This window comes from Leptidea sinapis, chromosome 4, assembly GCF_905404315.1.
Source record: "Leptidea sinapis chromosome 4, ilLepSina1.1, whole genome shotgun sequence".
Classification (NCBI taxonomy): Eukaryota; Metazoa; Arthropoda; class Insecta; order Lepidoptera; family Pieridae; genus Leptidea; species Leptidea sinapis.
In genome coordinates this window covers 11,000,823-11,017,035 of record NC_066268.1, presented here as the reverse complement: position 1 = coordinate 11,017,035, position 16,213 = coordinate 11,000,823, and the positions used below count along the sequence as shown (strand labels likewise).

The window sequence follows — 16,213 nt, the reverse complement described above, 5'->3', positions numbered from 1 at the left end:
GTGCATATGAGACCACATGGGGTCTTATGACCTCATCGATGTAACGTTGAGCTGTTATTGTGCCTTCGTTTAGAATTACCAGCTCGGTTCTGCCTGATATAGAGATTCCTCCCCATACCATAATATTGGGGCCCCCAAACCTGTCACTTTCATGGATGCAAGCATTCGAAAATCGCTCACCTTCACGCCTCCAGACCCTAATGCGACGGTCATCACTAAAAAATTTTTTTGGCCTTCTTGAAGCAATGTTACGGCCCTAGTGACGGTTGACAAGTCCATATGACTTCGAATTCTCGGCATAACTTTTTTTAAAATGTTAATTCAGCCACTAGTCAAACAAAACTTACAGTGTTCCTGAGAGAATGGTCAATTTGACTGAGTTGAAACCCGTCTTAAAATCGGGTAGAATCAAGTGGTTACAATAAATTATCTAAAACTACCCACTTTAAACAATTATGCGGGAATGCTCAAAAAAGATGTGTAAACAAATAATGTAACACCACAATAAAGTATCAGCTACTTGAGAATGCATAAAAAATAAATTATCGCTAGCGAGGCCAAAAAAATCAAGTGGCCCTTATTTTGTTTAGACTAGTATATATTGTGACGTCATGCGCACGACATATTACTATATATACACCATGAGAACATAAATATAGTAGCGGTGATAGTAATGTCTTTCATAGCGGTTGAAATCATGTGCCATCCTATCAACATGTACCAGGATTTCATATGCAGTTTAGAGGTTCATACACATTGCAGGTTTCACTTTTTACGCACATAATTTTTTTTTATGTAACGGAAGGATAAAGACGTCTGCGAGTCCTCTTATGGTAAGTGAAGACGACCGTCTATGAATTTCGTGAAGGCTGGAACACGAGAGGAATCACAAGAGCATTGGTGGGATCCATATTGGTGCACACGCTTTTCTTTATGGTATACATGTCATGTCTAGGGGGTTAATCAAACTGTCGCGAAAGGAAGTTCGTTCGATATCATATCGATCATACCGATAGATCGGTTGTGCATCCAATATAGGATAATTTATATTTATACAGTTTATTGTTTATCACTTTTATGAAATATTTGATATTATTTAAGCTATATCCATGTATTGGATACAGCACCTCACAAAACTAATTTGTTATGTATATTACAGCCATTGTAAAATACTCTATTTGATTGAAAAGAGTGGCACTTGAGTTGGAACATATGGTAAATTCAGTAATTGTAAAAGAAATATATTGACGATTCAAAAGCGCTTAGTTTAAGCCAAATTGAATAAAGATTATTTGAGTTTGATTGTTTGGCTGTATATGAGAGAAAGCTGGGGATGTCAGCCAGTAATGTCCACGTTACAGGGGAGTATAACCGTACCTCTCCTGGCCCGCGGTGTCCCATATCTCGAACTTGACGGTAGTGTCATCGAGGCACAGCGTCTGCGTGAGGAAGGCGGCGCCGATCGTGCTCTCCTGGTACTCGTGGAATTGGCCCTTCACGAAGCGCAGCACCAATGACGACTTGCCCACCGCTGACTCGCCCAGTAGCACCAGTTTGAACTGACACACTTTGGTCTGTGGTGCGCCGTTCGCCCGCTGCGAACCGGTCCTGTTTGTAGCCATCGCCTGCACAAGACATACAAACAAATTTACTCCAAACAAAAATCACTATCATTACGTTGTATCTTCTCTGATTAACGCTAGTATTACACATTTAAACAAAATACAGTCCCTCCTGGAAACGTGCTCAGAAAATGTCACGAAACGTCAGGTTAGCTAAAATAATATTAAAAAGTAACTTTGACGCAAAAAACAATTTTAAAAACACAGTTTTTGATCCATTAAAAAGAGTTTTATTTAAATTATCATAACATCCATGTTTACGTTACGTTCTTAACAATATCTCACAGAGTAACTTTCCAATAGCAAAGTTATGTTCTAGGTCTTGCCAAATTAACTGTTATCAATAACTTCCATAAATGAATGTCTTGTCAATGCTTTACATTCTTTTTAAAAAGTAACAATAAATTACTAATGAAGTACATAAAAAAAATATCATGAGAAGACATCTTATAAATTTAATTCTCCTTATAACATAAATTCGTAAAAGACTGTTAGCAAATAATAATGGTTGAATTGATTAAACTCTTTAGTTATTGAATTGACCGAGTACTTACTACAATTTCCATATTGTGGTAAGGGGCTAATTATGTGCAAAATGAGATATCAATGTATGGCAATGACAAAAACCTTCAAAAAATAATATGACGACAGTAAACATCATAAGTAGAGAAAGGATTATAAGCTATTAAAAATACCCAAAATATGCATGCAAATATGCAAGTAAAATAACTAAAATATGCATGAAAATCCATAAAAAGGGCCAAAATATGCATAAAATTAAACAGGAAAAAATAAAGTCATATTTTTATTTCATTTTATAAAGGCTTGTACTGACAATCGTATTATTGAAAGAATCTATTACAAAATATACCTACATTATAATAGATTGTTACTTAAGTAACAATAAAATTTAAGATTTACCTTTAAAAATATGTACTACTAAGTACTGTTCTACATGTTCTGTAGACAAATTGTGTCTATGATTGCTTAATAAATTTTTGTAAACGGAAAAGGAGTGTTCTACATCTACTGAGGTTACTGGGCAGAATTTTTTTAGTGCAATGTTTGGGCGTACTATGAAAAGCATCGAACGATGGGTTAGATCGAGCGTAAATATGCATAATAATATTTGTTTTTTTCTAAAATATGCAACTACCGCTACAGTAAAGGTACTAAATATTTAAAAGCATGCAATATGCATTTGCATATAATCCGGCCTCTAATCATAGATATCTCTTTTTCACTGAATGTAACATTACCTCAACGTTTTATGCTTTTCAAACACAACGGAAAACAATCACATAATGATGTAAGAAGACATGCATAACATCAGTGAGTGGGTGGCGATCTTAATAGTTTTTATTGGATTAGACATACAAGTGACGCTGTGAAAGTAAATATATTAATAGTGCTCACCAATATGCAGCTTGTACTAATTACTATACACATTTCATAGATAAATGAAAACTTATTCATTGATTGTTTAAATAATCATTTTTTTGTATCATCATTCATCATCATTTCAGCTGGAAGATGGCAGTGGATGACCACTTTTGAACTAAGGCCTCCCCCATAGAACACCATGGCCTACCGCCACTACATCTTCCGGTATGTAGCAAATGACAACCATTTTTTTTTTTTAATGAAAATAAGGGACGAGACGAGCAGGACGTTCAACTGATGGTAATTGATACGCCCTGCCCATTACATTACAATGCACTGCTGCTCAGGAGTCTTGAAAAACCCCAAAACTTCTGAGCGGCACTACAACTGCGCTCGTCACCTTGAGACATAAGATGTTAAGTCTCATTTGCCCAGTAATTTCACTAGCTACGGCGCCCTTCAGACCGAAACACAGTAATGCTTACACATTACTGCTTCACGGCAGAAATAGGCGCCGTTGTGGTACCCATAATCTAGCCGGCATCCTGTGCAAAGGAGCCTCCCACTGGTCTATGTTGGTAACATTGATAAATTATTGGATAAAATCATACAATTCAAGATGAAATAAAATATGTACTGACATGAATTTCAAAATAATTATTATTAATCCAAGTAGTCTAATTTTGTTTATTAGCATCTATCAATATATGTTCAAAGCATTTATTTAGGTAGAGGAAATATATACATAAAAGTCACACATCTACTGTGTTATTACAAAAAAAAGTTAAACATTGGTTGAACATTTATTTTAAAAAAGTTCTTTTAGAAATCTGTGCCTTTCTGTTGTTAAGCTTTCAACAATCTTTAGAGATTGCTTATATTTAAACATACATCGAAGCTTCTATAAGATGTGTCTAACAGATAGATCATATTCATATGGAAGATTTAGATTCTATGACAGATAGATGACGGCTGACAATAATTGCACTCCGTTCCTTAAATTGTTCCTGTACACTTCATTTTATGTTGTTCTTAACAATGATTTAGTTAAACACAAGCTAAACACTGTATTTTAATAGAAAAAGTAATAAAATGAACCCTTTACAATGATTATCATACTGATTTTAATTATAAAAATAGCAAAGCCAACATTACCAGAACAAGCAGAGCAAGCAGGCAGGGCTAGCAGTGGAAGATTATGTTAAGATAATTTTAGCTTTTAACAATAAGTGGTGAAATATATAATAGCAACGACAACCTGTATAGCCGAGTGGTTAGCGACCCTACCTACTAAGCTAAAGGTCTCGGGTGCGAATCCCGGTAGGTGCAAGCATTTATATGATGAATATGGATGTTTGTTTCCAAGTCATGGATGTTTAAATGTATTTATGTATGTTTATATGTATGTTAAAGTAAGTATATTATATAAAATTATAATTATAAATCTTGAGGTAGAGAATCACAAATTCAATATAATCAGATTCTTATTATAATTTGCCAATTTAAAGGGTACAGACAGCATAGATAGATTTAAGTAGTACTTAAGAATAGCAAATGAAAAAAATATGGACCTTATCCTTTTCATAAGTTTTCAAACTTCTTTCTACCTATATAATTATAATTTTACACATTCAAAAATCAATGAGAAATACTACTAATGGGAAACAAATAAATATTTGCCAAAATAACTGAGGCAATTATAAAGATGTCAAGAAAACCCAATAATTAAGTCTTTAAATAACAACAAAATTGAACAGTAATAAAAAATATATTTTATTTCCAAAGTACTAGTTATTCAATCGATGCCTAGGGGCTACTGAAAATCAGATGTATGTTGGTATCATGTCAATGCAGCATGATATTGAGTCAGTTCTGTTAGATACTGTAAATTAAGGACACTAGTCTATAGAATATATATTATTACTCTTGTAAATATATAATAAATAAAGTTTTCATTTTAATTTGTTCATCTTCTAAAGACAATAATAAGTGTTACCTACTTGCTGAGTAAAACCAAATATGATCATTAAGAAGATGGCTTAAATAAAAAAAGTAAATAAGAAGCACTCCTATTAGAATTTTCATTCAAACATCAACCTACCAAGAGATACTTATACATGTTTGAGTCTCTGAGATAAGCAAGCCAAGGTGAGCATTATGAGAGGTGAATCGAGAATCAATGTTTTATTACATAAGTATAAAGAACTATACATTTAATCATGATACTGTTAAGTTTCAAACAAAATGATTATATTTTAGTAGTATGTATATATATATATAATTAATGAATAGTTGTATTTACCAGACAATAGTGACACAAATACACAGTTTGACACCATTGATAATCAGAGCTTAATTGCACAAGGTTGCGAGGTGCTACGGCGAGTAAATGAAGTTACGAATTCCTATCGGACCTTATCATGACAACTTTATCATCACAATCACAAAGAATCACAACACAATGAACCGTTTGAACGTATCGTCGTTTAATTCGGCGTAGTAATTTACACTATTTTTCCAATTATTATCTCGCGCTGTCAAAAAACGCGTCTGCAGAGGATGACTAACCGTTCGAGACCGTATCAATTCATTTCCTTTGACCGATCACGAATCACGGAATCGCCCCCTACACAATCAGCTGGACTTGGTGAAATCACAAAAAATTCACATCATAATGCACTAAATAGGACCGAATAACTATTCCAATAACCAATACAGAATAAAGCCTTTGTTAATATCATTTATTGGATAATATAACACAGTTAAAATGACGCATTTATTAAAAAATTAAAGATGTAAAAAAAACGTACCCTCTCTGTTGTTATTATTTCTGTATGCAAGTTTTACTTGACGACAAATCCTCACAATTTCGCCGTGATTTCAATAATTTCATTAATTACACGCACTTGGAAAATAAATCATTAATTAAAATGTTAAGCTGCAAAATCTAGCACAAAATTGTAAAATGACCACGAACAAACATGGAAGCGAGAGACTAAGAATTGGACAGAGCATTTCTACTATCTATGGTATACTTCTAATGTCAGCTTTTTAGTTGGGTACACTAGTAAGAAGTCGTAGTATAGGTTGTGTTAACTGTTAGTATTAGTGGAAGTAAAACTGAAAAATGAAAATCTCACTTTTCATGTGAATCCCTGATTCACATGAAAAGTGAAAGTGAGATTCGCAACTCCTAGTTGCGAATTGCGGTAACTAACGATTACAGTGTTTTTCTCTACAAAGACCATAAATTCAATGATCAAATATCACTGCATAGTTTAAAATATCGCTTCTAGGATTCTGCATTGTTTTATCTTCTGTAAATTTGTTTAGTTATAAGGTTAAAATTTATTTGAACAACTAAGCACGGAGCTTTAGCCTAATGTATGTCAATAAATCTATATAATAAATTCAGAATATAACACACATTCGAAGGGATTATTACTCAGAAAAGCGAGTGCAAGAAACAGAGTGGGCCCCTTTTTAATTGTCTTGGCTTCAGTGTAGATATAGACTATATGTACTTCTATACTAAACTGCATACATACCACCCTCTCACCTTTGGATGATGCAAGCATAAATCACATATAAATCCTGAGTTGCTTACCAAAGACCCGCACGGAACCCGCATGAATTGGTCCATTCATGGTTTTCTCGAAAAACATAGTTCTAGTAGGTCAGTCATTCAGGCACAAGCCGCCTCTCCTAAATTCACCTATTTCTTGACACTTGAACAAGATTTCTCATTATAGGTTAGTTACGGAACTACTGTTGAAAAGACTCAATATATATATAAATTACCTTACTAAAGGTTACCTTTCAGGGAAAGAAAATTTATTTTACATCAGTCATGAACTGGCGAAATTGTGGCTATCTGACAATAACTAGTAAGATTTACTATGACTAAAAAGCACAAACATTATAATAGGTTAGTAAATATTTTATTATGTGAATGGAAATTTGTTACCACGTCGGGATTGAACTATTTCTGGATAATATTCCCATCATTGAATACTCCACGTAGTTAAGTACTCCACTTTTTAAGAAGTCCAATTGCTTAACAATGAATTCGTTCGTCTGTATTTATGTGTTTAAAGAAACTTCTGCTATATCTTCGCATTTTGCTAATATAAATGTATAATGCAACAAAACTTTATGATGTAGCTTTCCATTAAATGTTAGTCAGAGTTAGTGGAGTATTTTGGACTTCGGCCTGACTGAAAGTATACACAAATACACCCCAAACCCTTTAGGTAAACGTAGTGTTTAAATTCTCTTTACCTGTAGGTACTCTGAATTCCCATCTAGAATAACAATAATAGCTATTTATTTTCAATTATAATCCATGTAAAAATTTATGTACGAGATGTGAAATTACAAAAATGGAAGTCTAAGTCTAACCTACATAAAGAATTTTTTGCCGATAAACCTAACGGGGGCTTTTCTTGTAATCGAGAATATTGAAAAATGATATAACGTTTTTTTATTGTATCTTGGTAGCTGATGGTCTTGTTGCCAATGCTCTAAATAAATAAAACAACAACACAAAATACGACATGTGACAACGTCAAAATGATATTGACAAATGATTTAAAATGGCTACCGCAGTTATTGGCTTAGCATACAGTGAACAGTCACACATTGAAAATAAATTACAATTTCCAATTAAGTATTAGCTAGAAAACGTTTTCAATTTATTAAGATTTCCAAACATTAAGTTACTTATAACTCACATTAATTTATGCGTTATATACTTATATTTTAATTTGATGTGATTGCTAAAATTTGTATGAAGCATTTTGTATTATTGTGATAATAGAAAAAAATATTATTATGGAGGAAAGTAATGATCGTAAACGAAAGAGTGGTAAATATTCTGATAAAGACGATACATACAAAGATAGAAGATACAAAAAACAAAGATCTAGATCAAGATCACCGAGAAGACGTCGTGACAATTCAGAACGAGACTCTAATCGTAAAAGAAACTATTCACGCTCTCGATCACCGAAGGACGGCAATGAAGAAAAACGGAGTGACCCAAAAAACGTGATACAGGAAAAAAATGATGTACCTCAACGAAAAACAAAAGAGACCGATATGCTCAACACGCGCACTGGCGGTGCATACATACCACCCGCTCGCCTTCGGATGATGCAAGCACAAATCACAGATAAATCCTCAGTTGCTTACCAAAGACTCGCATGGGAGGCATTGAAAAAGTCCATTCATGGTCATATTAACAAAATTAATGTAGGCAATATTGGTATTATTATAAAAGAGCTTCTTAAGGAAAACATAGTTCGAGGTAGAGGTTTGCTATGTAGGTCTGTCATTCAAGCCCAAGCTGCCTCTCCTACATTCACCAATGTGTATGCTGCTTTGGTAGCTGCAGTCAATTCAAGATTTCCCAATATAGGTGAACTACTGTTGAAAAGACTTGTAATACAGTTCAAAAGAGGTTTCAAAAGAAATGATAAACCAACTTGTATCTCATCTGCATCATTTATAGCCCATTTGGTAAATCAACGTGTAGCACATGAAATCCTAGCCTTAGAGTTATTGACTTTACTGGTAGAGTCTCCAACGGATGATTCAGTTGAAGTTGCAATAGCATTTTTGAAAGAATGTGGGCTGAAATTAACAGAAGTATCATCAAAGGGAGTCAATGCTATATTTGAAATGTTAAGAAACATTCTCCATGAGGGTCAGCTTGATAAAAGAGTTCAATATATGATTGAAGTCATGTTCCAAGTGTGGAAAGATGGTTTCAAGGATCACCCAGCAGTAATTGAGGAGCTGGAGTTAGTACCAGAGGAAGAGCAGTTTACTCATCTACTGATGCTTGATGAAGCAACCGATTCTCAGGATATATTAAGTATGTATATTTGAATAAATCTAATATATAAAATTCTCATGTCACAGTGTGCAGGACTGAACTCCTCCGAAAGGGCTTGACCGATTCTCATGAAATTTTGAGTGCATATTGGGTAGGTCTGAGAATCGGACATCTACTTTTCATCCCCTTAAATGTTAAGGTCCACACAAAATTCTTTTTTTAATTTTTTTGACATTTTTTTTAAATTTGTTTGATTATGAGTCAGCATTAAAAATACATACAACTTCAAATTTTCACCCATCTACAATCAACAGTTACTTTTGTATCGCGATTTTAATATCGGCAATACAACATTTGCTGGGTCAGCTAGTATTTTATATAAATGAAAGTACAAAAGTTGGATAACTTTTGCTCCCTATTCTGAATATATACTTATCCTAAATTAATATATATATCGGGTTTAGTACATGGTTGTTACCTATCAATGTATAATTTATTGTCCTATGTCATGCCAGTCAGTTTTAATATTTTGCAATTTATATTTTGGTAAATCTAATTAATTAATACTGTACAACCCTTTTATTTGAAATATCAGAACAAAAATAAAAAAGTAGATTGAAACATTGCATATTCTCATGCAGCAAAAGAACTGTGCTGCATTTTTAAAAATTTTAATTGGTGTGGTGCTTAAATTAGTCTGAAATGAGTGTAACAAAAAGATCTGAAATATATGGAAAATGACCCTGATACCAAGTCAGTCTTTTGGTTCAATTTTTGACAACAGACTGATACAAAGAACTGATAAGCATCAGTTTGGGGTTTCAGCACATAAATTGGGCTCATGCCGATATTAAAATAACCAAGAAATAAAGACTCATTTAAAAATATATGATGATCTAGTCAAGTTGTCACTATGAAATAGACTAAACAATTAGACTGGATTAGCAAATGGTGATGAGGTAACAATGGCTATAGCACTGGTCTCATAATAGCTGTTGTAAATTTAATGTGAATTGCACTTTACTGCACCTCCAACATTTAAAACTTCAAGAAATATAACATAGTTCAGCCATAATATGTTAAATTGGCACAAAGGATAAAAGGGTTAAAGTGATTACGAAGTTTGGTAATTTTTTTAATAAGAAATATTGGCGGAACTAACACTAAAGAAAACTTAAATCATTTGTATATTAAATATGGCTTAATAGGCACACATTTCAACATTGAGAACTATGTATTATAGCTTGCTATTTACCCAGCGTCCAATTAAGTTTCCTATGCCAAATATTGAGATCTTCTCTATTGCGTTTGATGTGTATCTTTCAAGTCAGATGCAGGTCCAGGTGTATGCCAAGATCTTTGACTGTGTTTGTGAGGTAATGTAGAATTTTCAAGGCTTACATGAGGGCAGTTTTCTCTCTAAGGTGTAAAAGTTACCTGCACTGACTTTGTTATGCTGGTTTTGATACTTTATGGAGCCATATCGTAATACCAACTTTGCCTTTTTTTGAGTGTTTACAATGTTATATGATTCTAAAATATTTTTATAATTTTAGATGTTTTCAAGTTTGATGAAAAATATGAAGATAATGAGCAAAAATACAAAGGTTTGAGCAAAGAGATACTTGGCTCTGATGCTGAAACTGGAGAGGAGGGCTCTGATGAATCTGGCAGTGACGAGTCTGACGAAGAAGAGGAAGAAAACAAACCTGTCACCATCATAGACAACACAGAAACTAATCTTGTTGCTCTACGAAGGACCATTTACTTAACTATAAACTCTAGCTTGGACTTTGAGGAATGTGCTCACAAATTAATGAAAATGCAATTAAAGCCTGGGCAAGAGGTGGAGCTATGCCACATGTTTTTGGATTGCTGTGCAGAGCAACGAACATATGAGAAGTTTTATGGGCTTCTAGCACAACGCTTTTGTAACATTAACAGAATTTATATTGGGCCCTTTGAAGAAATATTCAAAGACTCATACACAACGGCACACCGCTTGGACACAAACCGATTGAGGAATGTGAGCAAGTTTTTTGCACACTTATTGTTCACAGACTCTATAAGTTGGGAAGTGATGGAGTGTGTCAAACTGAACGAAGAAGATACAACTAGCTCCAGTCGCATATACATCAAGATCTTGTTTCAAGAGCTTGCAGAATATATGGGACTGAAGAAACTTAATGATCGACTTAAGGATCCGTAAGTTCCATTCGGGGTGTTTAACTCAATTTTGAGTGAAACATCTCATTTAATATTGACTGTTATTTTTAGTATTAATTGTTATAGTCAATTTCTTCTTTATTTCACAGGACTCTCCAGGATGTCTTTTCTGGAGTGTTTCCTCGAGACAATCCTAAAAATACAAGATTTTCTATAAACTTTTTCACATCTATTGGTCTGGGTGGATTGACGGATGAGTTGCGTGAACATCTGAAGCAAATGCCAAAGGTACAGAAATTCTTACAAATTTATTCAATACATATAATAAAATATACAACTAGAACTGATTAATGTCTGTACATGAAAAATACTTACGAATTAATACTATTATTAGTGGTTTTTTAAAACAATGCAAACCATTACAGTTTTAGATTTTAAGAAACTTATGATTGAAGTTACATTTAGTATATATTTAATTTCATTCGGTTGTGTGCATTACGAACTAAAGCTTATATTATTTAAATATGTTAATAGCTTTTTGAATTTTCTAATGTTTAGGATGATAATATACCACTCACTTCTATCTTTAGTTACTCTACTTGTAAACCTAATTGCAAACAACAACCTAATGTAAAGTAAAACTTAGAATGTGTTTATCAGTCACTTCAATAAAGTTAAGTTATTATTACCTTAACTTAACTTAATAAGGGAACATATTGTTTATGCATTACGTTTAACTAGATTTTCACTAAGTGTGTGATCATCTCACTAGGTCGTTTTGTAACAGGATAGAATTGGTGGTTTACATAATGGGTTTTTTTAAATGATTAAGGGCAAACATCTAAGAAGCTCATGTGATAGTGAGTGAAACACCAGCTGCCTAGGACATTCACAATATCAGGCCAATGTTTAAGGTGGGAGTATGCTACCAGTGGGAGGCGGAGGATGCACAGAATGCCACCTAGATTATGGGTACCAATGACGCCTATTTCTGCCGTGAAGCACTGTTTCGGTCTGAAGGGCGCCATAGTTAGTGAAATTACTGCGCAAATGAGACAACATCTTATGTTTCAAGGTGACGAGCGCAGTTGTAGTGCCATTCAGAATTTTTGGGGTTTTTCAAGAATCTTGAGTGGCATTGCATTGTAATGGGTAGGGCGTATCAATTACCATCAGCTGAACGTCCTGCTCATCTTGTCCCTTAGTTTCATAATAATAATAAAAAAATGCTCTAAACTTGAATGTCCCTAAGTTGTATCATTTCGGGAATACTGCAGCCTGCAGTTAATTCTATAATGGTGAATCTATTCTGATAAGCTTTAGAGCTTTTTAAGATTGTAACCAGGTTCACTGCAAAGGTTGTTGATTCTTATGTTCCTTTAAAATAACTAGCAGCAATTTATTTTGTAACTCATGACATTTGTTTCTTTTAAAAAAACATATAGGTAAGATTATTATGACTTTCTTATTGTAATTTAAAATATCTTTCATAATAGTAACAAACAAAATTTGTCTTACAGAATGTGCCAGCTCCTGTTGCTGAAATAAAGTTGGATAGTGAATCCAGTTCGGATTCTAGTTCCAGTTCAAGTTCTTCATCATCCAGTGACTCCAGCTCAAGTGGTGAGTAACTATGAATTTCATCATTTTGATCACCATGATTTTAACTGAGAACTGATAACCATTTAAATTCAGAAAAATTGCTATAAATTTATCGTGTTAAGCATTGAATTGATTATGTATGGATTTTTTTTAAATATTCCATTAATTACAGATTCTGATGAGAGTGAAAAAGATAAAAACACCAAAAAAAATAAAAAATCCAAGAACACTATGTCACCTAAAACTACCAAAAGTGCACCTGAACCTAATCCTAGATGTGAAGATAAATCAGAGAGGTGGGGGCATGATGGATTCTATGAAAGGTATGGTGATACTGTTGTAGAGCCAAATCGAAATAATACTACACATAATAATAGAGGTAGAAATGATGGAAATGACAGACATTACAACTCCAGCAAAAGCAGAAGAGGTGGATCAGAACAAAGAGACAGGGATGATATGACTAAGAATAAAAGACATGATAGAGATGAGATACACATTCGTGACACTGATTCATCCCAAAGATATAGAAGAAGAGATGTTTCACAAGAGAGGACCAGGGAACAAAGAGTTGAAGATAGTATCTCTAAGAATCAAATAATAGATAAGACATATAGAAATACAAAAGACCAGGAATCAAACAGACAAAATGACAATGATAGAAGCAGGAAAAGAGGTTCCTTTGAGGGCAAAAATAGGGAGCATCTCCATGATGTTAGCAGATATACTGACCGACGAGAGATTGGCGCAAACAATGATAGTAATAAAAGGTATAGAAAAGATGCATCGCGAGAGCAAGAAACTAAACAGAATAATGATGAAAGATCCAAACACCGAAGAGAAAATGATAGAGTTGGAGATTTGGATAGAAAGTCAAGAGACAGTCATAATCACCATGAAAGACAGGATGTCAATCATATAAAAGACACTAATAATTTAGAAAGTGATAACAGCAGGAAAAAGAAAAGAGATATATCGCAGGAAAGAGATAGAGATGAAAGAACAAATGAAAGTAAATCAAACCATAAGAGAATTGACGACAGATATACAAGAGATAAGGACCGAAATGATAAGTACAGCAATAGAAAAAGGGATCCGTCTCAAGAAAGAATAAATAAACATCAAACAAATAGACACATAGGCAGTTCTAAGGAAGAAGGACGGATAGATAAGGATAAGAGAAGACAGTGTGAAGACCACAATAAAAGTAGAAATAATAACAAAAAGTATGATGACGAAAAACAAACAAAGAAACAACTTGATCGAGATAATAATGAAAAAAGTGACAACTTTTTATATCCTAAAAAATCAGTTGATGTTAAAGATTCTGAAAAATATTGTGAAAATAAAGATAAGCAACAACATGGCAAAAATAAGACCGACTTTTTTCTGTATCCAAATGAAGAAGAGGCTACTTCTCTTAGAAATAAAGAGGTTAAGAAAACTAAAAAATCTAAACATGACAAGAGTTCAAGTGAATCTTCAGACTCCAATAGTAGTGATAACACAGAAATTGATGGTTTTGACATTCAAGGTCCTACTAAAAATAAAAAAAAAGTAAATGACAAAAAAAGCAATAATAAGAAAAGCCATAAATCCAAACAGAATAAAAGTACAAGTGAATCCTCAGACTCTGAAAGCAGTGATGAAAAACAAAGTGATGGTTTTACTATTGAAAGCCACAAAAAAGCTAAAGAAAGTATGTATCATGAAAACAGAACAGAAAAAAGTAGAGATTCCAGTGAGCCTCCAGTATTGGGCAGATATTGGGACAGTCACAAAAATAAAGATGGACCATAACCGAAGGTTTCCAGTCGCTGAATAAATGAATGTAAAATTATTATTTTGTAAAGTTCATTGCAGCATTGTATATATAATAATTATATAATTTAATAAGTAAAGAAAGGATTTTTAATAAAATAAGTACTTAATTGAGTACTTATATATAAGTCTAAGTATAATAATTATAATCTGTAAAGTTTTTATTTCTGACTGTGTCATCTGTCTCATTATGACAAGCCGGAGAGAAAGGGATACTTTTACATACTTGTCAATAATTGTACCATATTTATTGAAAAAATATTTGTTATACTGAATTATTTACGCTTTTTGAAAACCTATGTTATATAAATTAAAACAAACTTACCGGTGATAAGTCACACCAGTGGGAGGTTCCTTTGCACAGAATGCCGACTAACTTATGGGAAATAGGCGCCGTAGTATTACTGCCGTGCAGCAGTAATGTGTAAGCATTACTGTGTTTCGGTGTGATGGGCGCCGTAGCTAGTGAAATCACTGGGAAAATGAGACTTAAGATGTTATGTCTCAAGGTGACGAGCGTAGCTGTAATGCCGCTTAGAATTTTGGGGTTTTTCAAGAATCCTGGGCGGCTTTGTAAAGTATAGGGCGTATCAACTGAAGGTCCGGCTCGTCTCGTAGCTTATGTCATAAAAAAAACATAAATTTTCGTCATTAACATAGGTATTATATAAGCACTTTTTTATAGTACCCACACTTAGTTTTGTTGATTGTCACACGACTAAGGAGAAAAGTGTGCTTCCATTGTCTTTAAACACACTTTTGCGGTGCCGCTATCAGACTGCGAATGTAATGTCCGTATTATGTATATAGAACGTCATTGTTATACATATGACTGGTTGTGCCGGCTTCATCGTCTGTGTGAGCTTAAATCTATTTTTTAATCGTAGAGGAAGACAAATTAGCATACCTACAGGTCACCTGATGGTATGCGATCATCGTAGCCAATACTCTTGTAACACTAGAGATATCTCAAGAGCGTTGCCGACCTCTTAGCGTCGAACCGGGGCTCCGTGGTCACTGGTCAGTCATTTATTCAGCCTATTGCGCCATGGACACTTAAATACTTATATTTATTTATTTAATAATATACATCAGATTACCGTGTATTCGTGAGAGTCTACAGATGTTATTCGGAAGGCAGAATACCTGGCAGTGGCATTGGTGGTACGAGCTCCGGAAGACTAGCGAATATCAATACTCAATACATTGTGCTTGACGAAATTCAGCAAGACCCGTCGACCTCTGTAAGAACAATATCACGGCGTACTGGAATCCCGAAAACGACCGTGCACCGTGTACTGAAAATAAATAAATATCATGCTTACCATATTAGACGCGTCCAAGCTCTGCAACCGAGAGATTACAACGCAAGACTGTTTTTTTGTCGACAAATGCTTGCAAAAATAGAAGATCCACAATTCTTTGGAAAAATTCTATGGAGCGACGAATCAACTCTCGAATCCAAATTTAATGCGAGAAGAGAGGTCGCATTACCAGTAAATTATTGGACTGGTATATTAAACGGGATAATTATTGGTCCTTTCGAATTGCCGGGAAATTTATCTTCTCATAGTTATTGAAATTTTCTGCAAAATGATCTCCCGAACTTAATGGAATTAGTCCCTGAGGAGGTAAGGGAATCCCATTGGCTACAGACTGATGGCTGCCCTGCACATTATGGTACAAACGTCTGTGCTTATTTAAATGCCACGAATCCAAATAAATGGATTGGTCGTTTGGGTCCCATTTTGTGGCCTCCTCGATCCCCGGACTTAAACCC

General features: G+C 34.1%; 2 protein-coding genes across 15 annotated transcripts in view; one reads left to right on the top strand and one right to left on the bottom strand.

Annotated features, from left to right (window-relative positions):
• Positions 1-5,989, bottom strand: part of LOC126979818 (ras-related protein Rab-5C-like) — a 31,329-nt gene extending 25,340 nt beyond the window's left edge. For 13 of the 14 annotated variants that reach the window (XR_007732875.1, XM_050829363.1, XM_050829366.1 and 10 more), the window contains exons 1-2: positions 5,816-5,989; positions 1,378-1,625 (exon numbers count right to left, since the gene is read on the bottom strand). Coding sequence is in view for 13 of the 14 variants with exons in the window: in XM_050829363.1 (XP_050685320.1) it covers positions 1,378-1,622 (245 nt within the window). In the remaining variant the exon portion in view is untranslated. Of the gene's footprint in view, positions 1-1,377; positions 1,626-5,307; positions 5,543-5,815 lie in introns of those variants that run through there. The other variant, XM_050829376.1, reaches the window with a different exon arrangement.
• Positions 5,990-7,614: 1,625 nt separating this feature from the next.
• On the top strand, positions 7,615-14,561 carry LOC126979691 (pre-mRNA-splicing factor CWC22 homolog). The gene is made up of 5 exons (XM_050829144.1): positions 7,615-8,883; positions 10,401-11,049; positions 11,160-11,298; positions 12,531-12,633; positions 12,785-14,561. Exons 1-5 carry the CDS (start codon positions 7,839-7,841, stop codon positions 14,410-14,412), a joined length of 3,564 nt encoding a protein of 1,187 aa, XP_050685101.1. The 5' UTR covers positions 7,615-7,838; the 3' UTR covers positions 14,413-14,561.
• Positions 14,562-16,213: the final 1,652 nt, after the last annotated feature.